This window comes from Mytilus californianus, unplaced genomic scaffold (assembly GCF_021869535.1).
Source record: "Mytilus californianus isolate M0D057914Y unplaced genomic scaffold, xbMytCali1.0.p SCAF_26, whole genome shotgun sequence".
NCBI classification, from domain to species: domain Eukaryota; kingdom Metazoa; phylum Mollusca; class Bivalvia; order Mytilida; family Mytilidae; genus Mytilus; species Mytilus californianus.
This window is the reverse complement of record NW_026262675.1, coordinates 3,422,131-3,440,100: the sequence shown is the minus strand read 5'-3', so window position 1 is coordinate 3,440,100 and position 17,970 is coordinate 3,422,131. Positions and strand designations below refer to the sequence as shown.

At 32.1% G+C, this 17,970-nt stretch overlaps 1 protein-coding gene and 1 long non-coding RNA gene across 5 annotated transcripts in view; both read left to right on the top strand.

The window, feature by feature from the left end:
* Positions 1-17,970, top strand: part of LOC127732737 (uncharacterized) — a 238,745-nt gene that overhangs the window by 67,115 nt on the left and 153,660 nt on the right. The window lies entirely within an intron of this gene.
* LOC127732726 (arginase-1-like) overlaps positions 1-17,970 on the top strand; it is a 35,376-nt gene that overhangs the window by 7,741 nt on the left and 9,665 nt on the right. Inside the window, exons 2-4 of one of the 4 annotated variants that reach the window (XM_052241918.1) lie at positions 7,330-7,388; positions 15,288-15,408; positions 16,646-16,726. In XM_052241918.1, the coding sequence (XP_052097878.1) occupies positions 16,664-16,726 (63 nt within the window). In that variant the 5' untranslated portion in view covers positions 7,330-7,388; positions 15,288-15,408; positions 16,646-16,663. Of the gene's footprint in view, positions 1-3,604; positions 3,774-7,329; positions 7,389-15,287; positions 15,409-16,645; positions 16,727-17,970 lie in introns of those variants that run through there. The other 3 variants (XM_052241916.1, XM_052241919.1, XM_052241917.1) reach the window with 3 other exon arrangements.

Below are 17,970 nucleotides of genomic sequence, written 5' to 3'. Positions count from 1 at the left end.
ATACCATTTCGTACCTCAAGAAAGATTTGAATGTATGTATACCATTTCGTACCTCATGGAAGATTTGTATGTATGTATACCATTTCTTACCTCATGGAAGATTTGTATGTATGTATACCATTTCGTACCTCATGGAAGGTTTGTATGTATACCATTTCGTACCTCATGGAAGATTTGTATGTATACCATTTCGTACCTCATGGAAGATTTGTATGTATGCCATTTCGTACCTCATGGAAGATATGTATGTATGTATACCATTTCGTACCTCATGGAAGGTTTGTATGTATACCATTTCGTACCTCATGGAAGATTTGTATGTATGCCATTTCGTACCTCATTGAAGATTTGTATGTATGTATACCATTTTGTACCTCATGGAAGATTTGTATGTATACCATTTCGTACCTCATGGAAGATTTGTATGTATACCATTTCGTACCTCATGGAAGGTTTGTATGTATACCATTTTGTACCTCATGGAAGATTTGTATGTATACCATTTCGTACCTCATGGAAGATTTGTATGTATGCCATTTTGTACCTCATGGAAGATTTGTATGTATATCATTTCGTACGATTTATATGTGTTTCAGTTCTTGGTTAAAACAGTTTCATTGACCTTTTACTGTAAGGCGGTAGAGGTCACGAGAAATGTCTAAAATTCAGAATTAAAGCGCCTATGAGATATTATATAGGAATAAAGTCAAATAACGAAATTTTTTGAAATATGAAAAACTAAGTATTTAAAATATATATTTCAAGTATAAGCTAGCGCTTTAGTAACAGTTAACATTTCTGGTGATAACATTGATCTTGTTACCTTGATATAAACTTGTAACTAAAGACACGTTTATTGAATACACGTGCCATTTGAAATTGCGACGTGTGCCTCAATATTGAGATATATTCAATTGATTATCGTAAGGTGTAATTGAACCTAAATGTATATAACATATGCATGGATTATTATTTAAATAATACTTTTAGAAAATATGTAATATACCGTGACACACAAAAAAATGATATCTACCAAACGTTTTTGACATTTAGAAGGTTAGATCAAGGAATTGTATCATGGTTGTCGAGCCTTTAGAATAAAATCAAAACACTGTATTTTTTATTTTGTAATCCGGATGAAACTATCGCAAGTTTGACGAACGAGTTGTAGTTTAATATGACTTTTTATTAAAAACTTATTGCAAACATAGGTCGAAAGGCATTAAAATTACACCTAAGGGATTCCCTTTTACACGGAAGAATAGTTTCTACTTGTCTTGGTTTTTATCCTCCTTTATATCTTCTCCGGGAAGATGACTCTGTGAATTTAGATGACCGATAAATATAATGGGAAATGGACCTCCTTTATGATTCTTTGTAATAGTTATCATGCTGCCGACCGAAACAGACATGAATTACCGCTCCGCAGGAGTCCCGATTGATCTCGAGCCGCGTTTCCATTCCTTTTAAATATACAATTCCTTGGTTAGATATAAGGATACAAAATAAATGAACTTGTGATTAAGATTAGACTGTTGTTTTTCCTGTTTGAATTGTTTTACACTAGTCATTTTGGGGCCCTCTATAGCTTGCTGTTCGGTGTGAGCCAAGGCTCCGTGTTGAAGGCCGTACTTTGACCTATAATTGTTAACTTTTTATACATTGTGACTTGGATGGAGAGTTGTCTCATTGGCACTCATACCACATCTTCTTATTTATATTTTAATTTCTCAAATTGAAAAAGCCATATAAAGTTCTTTGATTGGTCACATAAGGTGCAAATTCATATGCAAACATTTTCATTCATGGCTTCCTTCTTTGGTGAATATCAGCTTTTCACTGCATTTCCTGACAAAAAAACAACTGTTAATAACTATAAAAACAGTTGCAGATAATCATTTCTTTGTTGATTAATTAATCTCTTATTTTGAGAGTTGAAAAATTAATTAAGGATAAATCCTGAAAACAAACAAAGTGTATTAAAACTATTAAAGTTTCCAAGTGCTGCTTAATCAAACCAATCATCGGTCTTTAAAAAATTCTTACGGCTGGATGCATTTTATTTATGTTATATTTACAAATAATTTAAATCATCTCAAAATGTTTTATATCTTAAAAAAATGTGAACTTTAACAAATAGATGATAAGAAATAGTAAACATGTATTTTGTCCATGAGGTACGAAATGGTAGATGCATTTGGCCCATAGGGTACGAAATGGTTTTTATCGTGGGTACGAAATGGTAGATGTTGGGTACGAAATGGCAATATTGGGTACAAAATGGCAGAGGTACGAAATGGTCAAGGTACGAAATGACTTGCTAGTTATAATTAGTTGACATTACAGAAATTGTCCATAAATTTCTTAAACTGTGTTCTTGCACTTCAATAATCATTTGTACCAATTTATGCGATTGTTTTGCAGTTCTTGAGAAATCTAATAGATAAAGGTATAGTAGTGAACAGCTTAAATGATCAACAAGATAAGATTTATCAATCACAGTGGGTTAACATTACTGAAATTGTGAATAAACTTTCTTTATCAGTTATTGCCCGAAAAGACAGTTTTTGCTAAATTTTTAGATTTTGTAGTTATCATAAGAACTATAATAGATATGGAGAAAATGTGAACACCAAGATTGAATCTACAAGAAAAAAAGGATGTATTTTTTTTTGTGAAGAAGGAGGAGGTCATGGAAAAAATTCTCCACAAAAAAATAGCAAATGAGCAGACTGAACTCCAAGGTAAATTCAAAAAGGGGGAAGTCCATAAAACTTGAAAAAAAAGTTCGACTATATCAATCAACGCAAAGACTGACAAACAACTGTCATATCAGGCATTTTCCGAAGAAAATGATGGGTTAAACCTGGTTTGATAGCTAGCTAAACCTCTCACTTGCATGACAGTCGTTTATAGTTCCGTTATATTGACAACATTGTGTGAGCAACCCAAACAGACATAATTGGTAAACGTGATAATAATCAAGATTTGTTTGAAAATATTGTTTCCGTCCACGCAAAATCCTCTTGCCCAACACCACCCAAGAAATAAATGGTCGTCCTCTTAGCAATTATGTTCATTTCCTCTCGTTCTTCAAGATTCAAAGGACCTGTCTTAAAAATAACCTTTGGATTTGCCATGGAATACAAACCATTTTTTGTTTTCAACCTTGCAATTGAATTCGCAAAAAAATCGGTGATCATGCGTGCCAACCCCTTAAATGGAAAAATTTCTCTTTACATTAAAGATAATTGCGATGTTTTGAACTTTATGTGTAACAAAGGATAGTGCATGGTCCTTGAAAAAAGGTCAGCCATCTTGCATGTTTATCTATAAGGGCCCGTAATTATATTCTGTCGATTGTTATAGGCACTGTTTCGATTTTAGTGAAACTGGGCACTTTAGCAATAATTTACTTAAATAGTTGGTTAATAAAGACATATGATGCTTGCAGGGAGAACAAAACATACTGTTTACTCGTTAAAAATCAGTGCTCAAAGGCTATGCGAGAGCATATATTGTTTATTTCTATTTACTCTCACTCATTTGATTTTTCAGAGATTTCTGTATAATGATAAAAAAAAAATACAGATGGATAGCGTGTATTATATGTTGGGATGTATTTTATACTAAAAGATGAAACTGTAACATTATTACTGGAATGTTCAAATTTCTAAAACGTTTAAAATGAGCAAAAGGTGATTTGTGTGCTTCCTGCATCAAGATTGTCTCGCCATGAAGAAATTTCCAATACATTTTAAAGTTAGACCCAGGTAAGAATAATCGCCACCCACACTTAAAGTTTCTTTAAATACGTTAAGATTAATAATCAATCTGGCTGTACGTTTAAAACAAAATCACGATTTCTATGAATACTCTTTAAGTTTCCACTGTATACAATAATTCTCATTTTTTTTTAACATATACTGCATTTTTTCTGGACTTTTAGGTAATAATATAACTGTGGTCAGCATATACAAATACAATCAAATTTATATAACACTGATTTTTATTCACAAATTCACGGGTGATAACGTCGCCATATCGAAGAGCGTTTAGTATGTAGTGATTTTGTCATGATTTGGTCCAGTCGGTCGTGGTTTGGTTAGGTCACTCCTCCAAACGATTGCCTTAGTTCTATACAAATAAGCATAGAAAAGTAAATAGACGTTTGATTCAATGTTTTACGTCAAACTTTCAATATTTAAATTGTGGTTGTTAAAAATAATGCACGTAAAACATGATTTCGAAAATTGACATGGTTTGGTTAAGTGTTCCAAATTTTGTCATGGTGTTGATCACATTTGTCATGGTTTCGATAAAAATTTGATGCCTATTAGTTTCACGAAAATATTGTGATATTTTGTTCGAATGCGTCGCTAAAAAACCCAAATTACACAATATACCAAATGACTAAAAAAAAGAAGCCTTTCTAACCAATTAAATGGGTTTAATCGGTGAACTATACATGAAAATCTTACTTATAGCTCGTATCCAAAGATACCATAATAGAAATCTAACTTATAGTTCGTATCCAAAGATATCATAATAGCTTTCCATATATATAATTAAGTCTCCCAAACGAAGTTTGGGAAGACTTATTGTTTTTGCTCAGTTCTTATTATTATTATTCTTCTTCTTCTTCTTCTTCTTCTTCTTCTTCTTCTTCTTCTTCTTCTTCTTCTTCTTCTTCTTCTTCTTCTTCCGCCGCTTTTAAATTTGAACTTGTCCGCACCCGTTCTCCAAAACCGCTTGTCGGATTAACTTAGGGTTTCACAATATGTTAGACTAACATGTCTAGTGGTGCAATCAGGGTTTTGTTTTTGCAATGGGGTTTATAAAGGGGTACTTTGAGGGGCAAAAAGAAAAGAGGGTTTTACTATAGAACCCTATGGGATTTTATTTTTTTAAATTTTCAAATGATTATAAATTGAAAACCGTTCGTGATAGACACAAACTTTTTAATTGAAAATGTTCTAAATGATAAAGCCCATTAAATGAAATACAGGGTTAGTCCCCAGGGGTCACCCCCACCCCCTGCCATTTAAGAAAGTTCTAATACCTTGTAAGTGGTCAAGATCCCCACCCCTAAACCATATATATTCTGGTTTGTCATGCTAAGATGGTTTGAATGATATACAGGGTAAGTCCCCAGGGGTCATCCCGACCCCCTGCCATTTGAGAAAGTTCTAATATCTTGTAAATGGTTGAGATCCCCACCCCTAAACCATATATATTCTGGTTTGTCATGATAAAGCACATCAAATGTTATACAGGGTTAGTCCCCAGGGGTTACCCCCACCCCCTGCCATTTAAGAAAGTTCTAATATCTTGAAAGTGGTTAAGATCCCCACCCCTAAACCATATATATTCTGGTTTGTCATACTGAGATGATTTGAATGATATACAGGGTAAGTCCCCAGGGGTCATCCCGACCCCCTGCCATTTGAAAAAGTTCTAATATCTTGTAAATGGTTGAGATCCCCACCCCTAAACCATATATATTCTGGTTTGTCATGATAAAGCACATCAAATGTTATACCGGGTTAGTCCCCAGCGGTCACCCCCACCCCTTGCCATTTGAGAAAGTTCTAATATCTTGTAAATGGTCGAGATCCCCACCCTAAACCATATATATTCTGGTTTGTCATGATAAAGCACATCAAATGTTATACAGGGTTAGTCCCCAGCGGTCACCCCCACCCCTTGCCATTTGAGAAAGTTCTAATATCTTGTAAATGGTCGAGATCCCCACCCCTAAACCATATATATTCTGGTTTGTCATGATAAAGCACATCAAATGAAATACAGGGTTAGTCTCCAGGGGTCACCCCACCCCCTGCTATTTAAGAAAGTTCTAATATCTTCTAAGTGGTCAAGATCCCCACCCCTAAACCATATATATTCTGGTTTGTCATGCGAAGATGGTTTGAATGATATACAGGGTTAGTCCCCAGGGGTCATCCCGACCCCCTGCCATTTGAGAAAGTTCTAATATCTTGTAAATGGTTTAGATCCCCACCCCTAAACCATATATATTCCTGTTCGTCATGTAATGAACACTTGAATGACGTATAGGGCCAGTCCCCAGGGGTTCCTCCCCACCCCCAATATTCTAGTATCTTGTAAATGGTCGAGATCCCCACCCCTAAACCATATATATTCTGGTTTGTCATGCCAAGATGATTTGAATGATATACAAGGTTAGTCCCCAGGCATCACTAATGCATATAACTTTACTGGACCAAACCAATTTTCACTGGACGTTGCCCAATGTCAGGCGACCCTGGGAATTACGAATTATGGGAGCTTCGTTTGGGAGACTTCGTAACAGCATCCTGTTACAATCATTTCTTGTTGATATAGGCATTGGACATAATTCTATTGTGTTGCCATTCAGGATGGAACTCTGTTTCGCCTAAAATCTTCGAATGTTGGTTCCAATTATGTCAGGGATGTATAGATAAGCGACATTAGGAGTCAAACGATAAAGACCGGTAAACTTTGGGTTCTTTTATCCTGGAATCCTATGAGAAAATTTCTCCATCAAGACCTCGGAATGGTGTGTTAACAAGTAAGCTTTTAAACCACCAAGCCTTATGCAAAAATAGAGATTTGCCATATCTGATCATTTATGTGTATTCACAAAACAAACCAATGTGCGGATGGACTCAGTACAATGATAAATCACACAGTAATCAGTACGTACCGTCGTCATATACTTTTCTTGTGGCAAATAAGCCATGTCTGTTTTGTTTCTTTTTGTTGTGTTATTTTTATTAAATTTGATTTTTTTTTGCCGGAGGGAAGGAGGTGCGTCGTTCGAAAAAAATTTCAAATAAATCCTACTTTCAAACCAGCTAGGCTGGAGAAACCAAAGCACAAACACGAATATAAAAAAAAAATAGGCTCAAAAACTTAACACGTCAAACTGTTTAACGCCATTATTACGCTAAAATCACTCTTGGTTTTTGTGTGTGTGTGTGTTTTTTTTTATTAATATACGCATAAGTTTTCTTTTCAAATCAAAAAATTGTTAAGAATAAACATAGTAACGACTTCGTTTACAATTCCCCATAAAAATTACAATTTCATGAATTTCTATAGATTTTCCGAATATGAACAAAAATGTGATGTTCGGTTGAAGTTTACTACACTGCAATCAAACGACAAAAACAACAAAAAGACATCTATCTAGTCCTCAACAATGGACACAATCTATACAATATGTCAAGCTCTAAATCGTCCCATGTCTATAATGTGGATAAATTAAATTGACACGATCAAAGAGTATTAATTTACTTAAGTATTTATTATTGGTTTTTATAGGTGTGACAAAAGAAAACTACGACTTCAGTTATTTGATCATCTCTACACAGAGCAAAGAGGTAGTGCCAAATTCCACTGAATTTATTTACATGCCGGGCTGTTTCAAAAAGTCTTTCATTCTTTACTTAAATTCATATACTAAAGTATAGTATCACAGCCTAATGTGTGTACTTTATAGGGCTCTAACAATAGGATGGCTTATTTCTAAACAGATCACCAAATTGTAAGTGCATGAAGAAAGCCCAATCCCGCAATTTGACAGATTTTGGCAAATTTTGAGTATTTATCTAAAAATGTATAAGAATATCATCGTTAACCAAAACCAAACTTCTGCTGAAAGTAAAGTTAAATATTGTATTGCCGATACAAAATAATTCATTTTGGTTAGAGACGTCATTCGATACAAATTTCGACAAAAATAAGTAAAATTTTCAATTTTGTGTCAAAATGCCTTGAACAGCAACATATAGAGCTGGATAGCATTATTTTTTAAGCTCATGGAAATATGTAAAAAACGTTTTTAGTGTATGATATAGACTCTTTGACATTTAATTTCCAGTAGGATTTAACAACTTTTAGATGTTGACCTTTTGAGTGAAAAAAATACACCTGTAAATGGGTCCTTTCACTTAACGTCGACAAATGAAATTAAATAAGATTAAAAAAATGGGCAAGAATTTAAAAATGTTAAAAGTCGTCAGTTACTATCAAAATCCAGTATAAACGATCTATGTAGAATTAGGCCTATTAAAAAGATCTATATATAGGGATCTTAGAAGTCCTTTATTATTCAAAGTTGTATTGATTTTGAAAGAACTGTTGGTAAAGAAGACAAACTTTCTTTGCTTGGAATAGCACAATTTAATTTTGAATAATCCAGATCAAAATTAAATGCTCTGCAATTTTACTTTTTCATCTAAGTTCTGATTTCCAAGACCTCTTGTTGAGCTTTGATTTTAATATGACCGCACAATTATTGCGGTCGTATAATGGTATGACGTTGTCGTCGTCGTCGTCGTCGTCCGAAGATATTTGGTTTCCAGACAATAACTTAAGTATAAATGTATGGATCTCTATGACATTGTACCACACAGTTCCATACCACAAACGGATGGTTAGGGTTGAATTTGGGGGTTATTGTTCTAACTGTTTAGGAATAAGGGTCCAAAAACAAGCATTTTTCTTGTTTCAGGATAATAACTTGTATAAGTGTATGTATGGATCTCTATGAAATTGTGCCACAAGGTTCTATTCCTCAAAAGTAAGGTTGGGATTAATTTTAGGGATTATGGCCCAAACCGTTTAGGAATTAGGGGCAAAAAAACCCAAGGATTTTCTGGTTTCCAGACTATAACTCGAGTATAAGTCTATGGATCTCTATGAAACTGAACCACAAGGTTTCATACCAAAAAAGGAAGGTTGGGATTGATTTTGGGGGTTATAGTCCATACCGTTTAGGAAAAATAGGCATTAAACAATATTTTTCTAATACTTTGTATAAATTGCTAATTGCTTATTTTTTTTTTTTTTTTATTTCTTTTTTTTCTATTTCTTTTATTTTTTATTCAAAATAAAAAAGAAAAAGAAATTACTTATTTCTTGACCAATTTCAATGGGGTTTAATTGAAAGTTTTGATTTTATGGGGTTCTTTAATATGCTGAATCTAACCGTGTATTCAGATTTTGGATTTTAGGGCCCCGTTTTTAAATTGGTCTAAATAGAGGTCCAATGTGTCCAAAATTAATCTTTGTTTGATTTCATCAAAAATAATTTTTGGGGTTCTTTGATATGCCGAATATAACCGTGAATGTATATTTAGATTTTTTTTATTTTGGGCCCCGTTTTCAAATTGTTCCAAAGGGTCCAAAAATAAACTTTCTTTGATTTAAACAAAACTTGAATTCTTCTGGTACTTTGAGATGCTGAATCTAAACATGTATTTAGATTTTTTTTTATTTTGGGCCCAGTTTTTAAGTTGGTCTAAATCGGGGTCCAAAATTAAAGTTCAACAAAAATTGAATATAAATGGGTTCTTTGATATGCTAAATCTAACCTTGTATTTAGATTATGGATTTTGGGCCCTGTTATAAAATTGGTCCACAATGAGGTCCAAAGGGTACAAAATGAAAGTTGGTTTGATTTCATCAAAAATTGAATTCCTGGGGTTCTTTGATATGCTGAATCTAACCATGTATTTATATTTTGGATATTGGACCATATTATTAGTTGCATAGTGTGCTAGTGACCTAATACGATATTATATATGGGGTCAGTAAATTCCATATGGGTGAGAGCGAAGCTCGAATCCCCATATGGAATTTACTGACCCCATATATATCGTTTTAGGTCACTAGCACACTATGTAACGAATTTATCTTACCGACTATCTTAACATGTGGTATTTACACTAGTGGTCTATCAAAGTGATCAAGTCTTCAATACCGTTAGTATTAAGAACCTACTTTCATTTGTCTATACAAAAACAAATGCCAACAATAACAGCTTGTTAGCTTTAAATGTGTTTTATGAATTTATTTCAATCGTTCATCAATTTCTTCGTCTGTTGAAACCTTTCAGATTTTTCCTCAACTCCGTGTTGTTTTAGAAAGGGACGTAACAATATCAAGATGCGCCCTACAGATCATTTCATTTATTGTGGAATGATAAAAAATTCGATTTGCTAAAACGATTGGATCTGTCGGTAAAAGATAAAGCTGAGATGCCCGACGGACAACATCTAAATCAACACAAATACAAGCTGTGTTTTCCTAAACCATCATTTGCTAAATATAAATATTTTAGCATCTCCTTGGCATATCCATTTTTTATAGTTATTATGCTGTAATACGTAACTATTTTTGCCGTTGGTTTTCTCGATTGAATTATTTAACATTTTGTCATGTCGGAACCTTTTATAGTTACTGTATTGTATTGGTTTTGAACATTGTTAAAGTTTAAATGACGACCTATAGTTGCTTACATCTACGTAGTTTGTTTCTGGTGGGTACCGTAGTTGTAATATTGGCAATCATACCATATCTTCTTATATTTATATTGTCATCTCTGTAGTTTTTTATTTAACCAGGAGAAATCGATCTCCTTGGTTAAGAGTAAAGTGCCCCAGAATTGAAAATAAATCTTCGTTTTTCATCTCATAATATTGACAACAGAACTCCACTCTGAAATGCAAATTAGTAACATACCTATATGGAATTTCATTTTTAAAACTTTGACATTTTCCAAGTGAAAATCGTATCATTGAATCTGTTATCATTGTCGTCGTTTTAGACATGTATTTTCAATATCGCTATACAGGCGAAAACCCAGTTGAAATTATACAAAAGAAATCGAACACTTTATTAGAGAAGGTAAAAAAGGCCTAATTGGTAAATTTGAATTGTTTACATCTGTTTCTATGGGCTTTAAAAGTTTAATGAATGTGCATAATTTAGAGTTTTATGCATCTTATATATGTGTTTTTACTTTAATTATGGTATTGAGCTTCGAGATATTTTGTAAACTTTTAAATTATAGACAAATTTTCACAAAACAGTCGATTGTGGTAGGTGCAAATACATGTGGATCTTTTTTGTGCATAAACATAAATTCCGCCGAAAAAAAATATTCCAAAGATAGATAATAGATTGATCTTTTTAAAGCATTAACTTGCATCTCTGCCCCGGCGACAGTTTTTGGGAAAAAATCAAAAAAAATGGCAATAATTTCATCGAAAAGAGAAAGTCGAGTACACCTTTTTTATGTTCTGGCGTGTCTGAGTTGACTATTCTGTCTGGAAAACGTACAAAAGAAAAATACTTGATACATCATCTCGCTTCAGATTCTATTATTTTTATATATTTAGGCTAAAGGTTGATATAAGAACATTAAAAATTTACAGTACTAAAAATGAAATATATGGGTCAAGTGAAATACCTTTCTAAGGGGTCATAACAACAGAGTAGGTGTGTTCGAATAACAAATTTTTACTAAAAGTACTTGACGACAGACTTTACAAGTGGATCTTAGATATGCATAACTTCAAAAAAGCTTTATTTTTTGTGTGTGTCATCTAGGGTAATTAGTCTCCAACCCCTGAAAAGTTTTAGTCTGCCCCTCCACGAAATATATAATTAGAATTTTTTTTAATATTTTTGAACATTCGAAAATTACCCCTGACAACCGATCAGACAATAATCTTAAGTTGACCAAATGCATAAAAGTACATTAAAATTATGCTCAATAGCTAGTAGATACATTTGTCTTTTAAAATACAACGGCATATAAGGATCGTAATGATGCTATGTGAATAAATCAGTTTTTAAGAGCTAAACTGACAGAGCGTCATCACTACAATGGCTTCCATTTTTACGACTATAAAAATTAGGTGGCGTAATGGGGAGATAATTTTGACGAAGTAGAATCCTGACTGTATAGGCTTAAATCATTTAAATAATAAGTGTATCATGTATATTCGTTTGTTCATTTATCTCACTAATTCTATTTCATATGCATGATATACATGTATGAATTACAGAACTGAACCATGTCGAACATGGACCTAACCATGACATTACTTAACAAAAACCATGACACCGAATTTTGATAAATAAAAAAATTATTTGCAAAATCGGCGATCTTTTTTTCAGAATATTTGAAAGCAATTGTAAATTATAACCAATAATGTGTTGTTACACGCAGAAAAAGGACGTTTTTTTTAAATATGTGTGGAATACAATAACCCAACGTTAAAAATTGTCGTACGGAAGCGTTGTGTTTGGTACTGTATGATTCCTTATTTGGCATATCCAACTAAGTCAGACATCACGTGACTTTTGTGACGTATACTAGCCGCCATTTTGTATTATATTGCCCCATATAAAATGCATAGGTGCTTCAATAAAGTTTAGTTTTCTCATGAACCTGACCCGTTTTCTAACTTTTGCAAATCAATCCTTGATATTCAAACATATTTCTATCAAACAATGTTGGTCCTAACAGTTTAATTTTTGATTAAATTCTGTCACTGGAGAATCGTAAAAACATGTACTTTTTCTCGTTATTTCTCCGTTGACTCAATGCTAAATGTACCGATACCCATGTCTACTTGTATAAAAAATAAAGAAATTCCGTTAATAAAAATAAAACTTTGCAACTCGATTAAGTATATTCAAACATATATCTGGCGAAAAATACTATTTAAAACAGTTTAATTTCTGGGCAATTTCGGTCAAAAATCGATTTAAAAAAGTGAATATTTCGGGATTTTTCAAAATGGTGGATGATGTATATGGAAATGTTGCATCAAATCGAGGATTTGTATAGTAAGACTTTCCTTGATTTAATTTAATTTTCATGTAGAATCTCTGATGTTTCTGTTATTTTCTTTGGTGATATTTCGATATGATTGATTTCAAAATGTATTGATTAAAAAATATTATTTTAAGTGTGACACGGGAACATTTTATTTTGACAGATATCCAGGATATACTGTTACCAGAAAATAGTTAACAATAAAATTTATAATAAAATTTTTTCTCTTCTTTTTTTAAAAGGTTTTTTTCCTGTTTTCTGTATAATTTATCTTTCTTTAGAAATATATTTATACATTCCTTTTAGAACAAAAAAATATTTACGTCCCAAGAGAGAAAAAAATCCCAACAATTATTATAGATAAATATTCCATACCTTCAAAATCCCATCACTTGACGAACAGGTGAACTCTGACTTTGGGTGTAATGTTACATAACAATATATTGTCAGGTAGACGTGCAAACCAAAAACAACCAGGTGACATTAAACATCCAGTGTATACATGTATTACCAGAGTTTAAATTTTGTGATATACAAAAGTTTTCATAACTGTACAAATAAATATCTTCTCTTCCCCGTGTCAAACCAGAAGAAGTATGTATCATAATAAACTTAAAGAAAATATGAATATTATAAAAAAAAATCTTTTTGCTTTAAAAGATAATCAAACTAATATTTATGTTTCTATAATTATTTTAAAGAAATATTTTGATTCAAATTTTAATTTAAATGGATTTTGTATTATTTCGTAAAAAATTAAACGAGATTTCATTGAATATGATTTTATTATTTATTTTTTTAATTCAATATTTTAAGCAAAATCCAGGCATTCAATAAATCGATATAAAGTTAAACTTGTGTAAAAAAATTTGTTATTGTATACATTTCAACAGAGACATATAATACAATTGCTCTGATTTCAACAACATTGTATACCCGACAATATTTATCGACAGAGTTATCGGTCCTGAATAGGACTGATATAGTTGGGTATGATTAACAGATATAGTAGCTATACGCAAAGCTATTTACCAGGCGAAATTTATCAAATCAAATGTTTACATTTTATCACTGTTTGTTATTCAAAAACACTGAACCAACTCATGACCAACAGGGCTAACTTATGACAAAATCACTGTACTAAACGCTCCCCGATATGACGACGTTACTACCAGTGCAAATTGGAAATCATAATTAGTCTTAATTTTCAGTGTAGAAAATGTCTAAGTCATTAAAAAAATGAAAATTAAATAGGAGATAGATTTTCTCCTTGACATACACCAATTTCACAACTGAGAAAATCATTAGCTTTGAGTTTCTGTCATAAACCTATCCGCTAAACCGTATCAAACGCTTTTTTAAAATCGACGAAGGTGCAATACAATTTCCACCATACACAAGTAAATTTGAATGTAATATCTCGAAATCCTAATACAACTTTTGGATTAAGAAAATATATCTTAAAATGAGAAAAAGTACTAAACTTTTTTTGATGAAAGGGACAATTTGAATTTTTAGTTTATGAATTGGGTGGTGGAATTAATAACGGAAAATGATAGATATTGTGTATCAATTCATGACACAAAATCTCTATACGGTCTTGACAAAACCCAACTTAAAAGAAAGAAAGGTACCTTTTTTGCTGCTCTTCGTCTCATGTTCATCTGATGCCGACTTTTGTGATTTTAAGAAAAACATAATGAACCCCTTTCAAGCATTTTAAATTTTCAAAATCAAGTAGTTTAGCTTTAAAATTTTTTGTTTGTTATAATTTGTTATCACATTAAATAAAGAGCTGCGCCATGAGCATAAAGAATAAAGTTCCATAACTCCTCAATGTCATATCAGAAATTTATAAAAAAAAATAAAGGGAGGTTATTTTAATAGATTTAAATTAGTCACCAAAGTTTCATGAAAACTGCTCAAAGCACTTTTGAGTTATTGTCCGAAAAACTGGAAAATCAACCTTTTTTTATGAATAAAATCAGATAACTCTGAAACGTAAAATCTAAAATTTATTAAATTTGAAAGGGAGCTTACGTCAATAGATATAAACAATTCACCAAAGTTTCATGAAAACTGCTCAAAGCATTTTTGAGTTATAGTCCGAAAACTGAAAAATCCCCCTTTTTTTAAATGAATAAAACCCCATATCTCGGAAACGTAAATTCTAAAATTAATAAAAATCGAAAGGGAGCTCACATCAATAGATATAAACAATTCACCAAAGTTTCTAGCAAATTTGTGCAAGTGTTTTTGAGTTATTGTCCGAAAACTGGAAAATCACCCTTTTTTAATGAATAAAACCCCATAACTCGGAAACTTTAAATCTAAAATTTATAAAAATCGAAAGGGAGCTCACGTCAATAGATATAAACAATTTACCAAAGTTTCATGCAAATTGGTTAAAGTGTTTTTGAGTTAATTGTCCGACATGTTGACGACGGACGGACGGACAGACGGACGGACAGACGGACGGACGGACGGACGGACGGACGGACAACGGTATACCATAATACGTCCCGTAAACGGGCGTATAAAAATGAATCAAACGACTTGCATTTACTTGAGATATTTAAATGCACGTTATGTTTGAGAAACGGTTTTATGAAGTTTAATGAGTTTTTATTTTTTATTATTTTGGCAGTAAGGTCTTCGTTAAATCGATTGTCAAGATTACCGTGGTGTGTTTTCGGAAGCTGCTATTTAGTGTACTGCCATTAAATGTGATCACAAGACGTCTGTCATCTAACAGTAAGTTATGGAAGGTAAGCACTTTTTATTGTAGTCCTAGTACTTATATTACCGTGCAATAGGTTTTTTCATTCAGGAACACATATATCGCACCAATGTAGCTTTTTAACTCAGCTGGTCCAAGGGCCTGTTTAAGATGTTGCCATCACTTGGCGTGCGTGGTCTGTCTATTAACTTTTTTTGTTCTCTTTCTTCTCTGAAAAAATCCAAACTTTAAAAATATTAATGTTGTCTCGGGTGTGTTTCGAAATTGCACTCTAAATGGCGGTCGTTACTAAAAGTAGATGGTAAAACAAGCAAAACGTTTTGAAATTAAAAAAAACCTATGATTGCGTCTGTATTTTTATACATACGAAGTGATGACTTTGACCAACTTAACATAAAACGAATCTGTTTCATCGTTTGTCACGACTTTATATAATGGGTGGTTACATATCTTATAATATTGTTCCTGTTGACCAATTTTGGATCTGATTACGGTTAATTAGCTGAAAAAATCATGAAAATATAATATGATAGATTTTATCTCAGTTTCAGCTAATCTAAAGAGTAAAACGAGTAGCGTTTACTCCAGGTCTGAGTTTAGTCATAGTGACTAAGTAAAACAAGTAGCGTATACTCCAGGTCTTGGTTTATTCATAGACTTGGTACGATGTACTTTCAAATGAGTATCACATCCCTCGTCGAAGCTTCACTTGTCTTTTCTTAGCCTATATACATGTATCATCAATCTCGTGTAATTTTTATGTGGACTTATCTTTAATTTATTTTCCTTTAAATTTCATTATTCAGTTATTTTAAATAATAGATTTAAGAGCTGTTGTTGAAAAAAGATTTACATAGAAACACCGCGTGTGCAGCCACGAATGGTTTCACTTATGATCGCACAATACTTCAACCATGGTCTTACGATTCTGGGTGATCGTGACAGTGTAAATAACAATATTAATTATAATGATAATAATATTGTTTTCATTATTCATTAGATTATCCTATTGAACTTCCGATTAAAATCAACATCCTTTGATATTTGCGCATAACTCTGTATACACCAGAAGTTTTTTTTAAGTCAGGGAAATCCTTTTATAATATCATAATACTATACATGGCAATGTGTTTATCTATTTATTGAAATTTCATTGGTTAAAAACTCACACACCCTCTCTTCCACGTGGTTCAATACCAAATATAAAATGCAGAACATAATTCTGTCTGCGCAACTTTTACAAAATATTTTATGGACTTTTACAGACAAAATTAAAATCAAATATGCCTACAGATGATAAAGTTGCCAAAATAGGACTATTTGGTGTACCTTTTAGCAAAGGACAGGTGAGAGATTATTTTTAAGAAACTGAAAAATTGTGTATCTAGAAAATCAAACAGCATTTAACAAACATCTAATTTATACTTTTTTGGAGTTGAAAATTATATAAATTCTGATCAATAGATAATATACCTATAAATTCTCCTAATTGTTTTATTTGATATTTTTTTAAATACTTTTCTTTTCGAAAGCAGAGAAGTTGTTCCTATTCATAAATAACTAAGTTACCATTTCATATGAAATTATTATTCTGATATTTTTATTCATTTAATTTCAAATTATTATTCTGGAATAAGTGTGGGTGTTTGTCATATTTTTGTTACTGATTATCGAAAAATATGGCTAATTGAAAAATGCATAACACCTTTTTCAATCTAGCACTAATTATAGGTAAACGCCAAACAGCAATTAACAGCTAACCAAGTCACATTAAAGATTTAATTTGTCACTGTTGATATCGTGTCGCAAACGCTTGACATATTTTTAAAACTTTAGATATCATCCCCAAGGTAGATTGAGGTTTAACATTAAAAGCGATACATTTTTACTACTATGCCAAAATTTAGTTTATATCATGCTCTTTTCTTTAATATAAAACATGGGTCATGGAGCTGTTTTTAAGCTACATGATGTGTTAGAATGTCAGATTTTGTAAAGATTATACATGGAAAAATTCACCTGTGTGTGACAAGAAAAAAACCCAATAGAACTAAAAACAAAATATGAGAAGATAGCTCCTATATGTGCTTTCAGGAAAAAAAATGAAACTGGGTTAGTCTACTAGTTTTCTTGCTTCAAAACAAAAAAAAGATAAATTTACTTTGCATACCTTTATGATATTAAACTATCTGAGTTATCACCCCTCCTATGGCTAAGAAAATAAACAATAGAAGATAGAACAAAAGAAAAATTATTCTGTATTTGTAATAACAGTCATAATAATAAGATAAATCACATATTGTGTTTCATTTCAGTGAAAAGTCTTACAAATGAATAACTTTCCTGTCTCAAATTTTGCATGTTTCATTAAAGACCTAACCCGACCATTTTTGCTATTTTACAATGCAAGATGGTGGGAGGCCCCGTACTACCTTAACCGTTTGATTTAGAGCAGTAAGTTATTGTGTAGGTCGTTAAACAACAAGAACTCACTAAGTTCTACATTGAAAGGACATTTATCAAAACAGTATCAAATTAGAATTTATTGGAATTACAACGTACACATGTGTTATCACTTAAACATTAACAG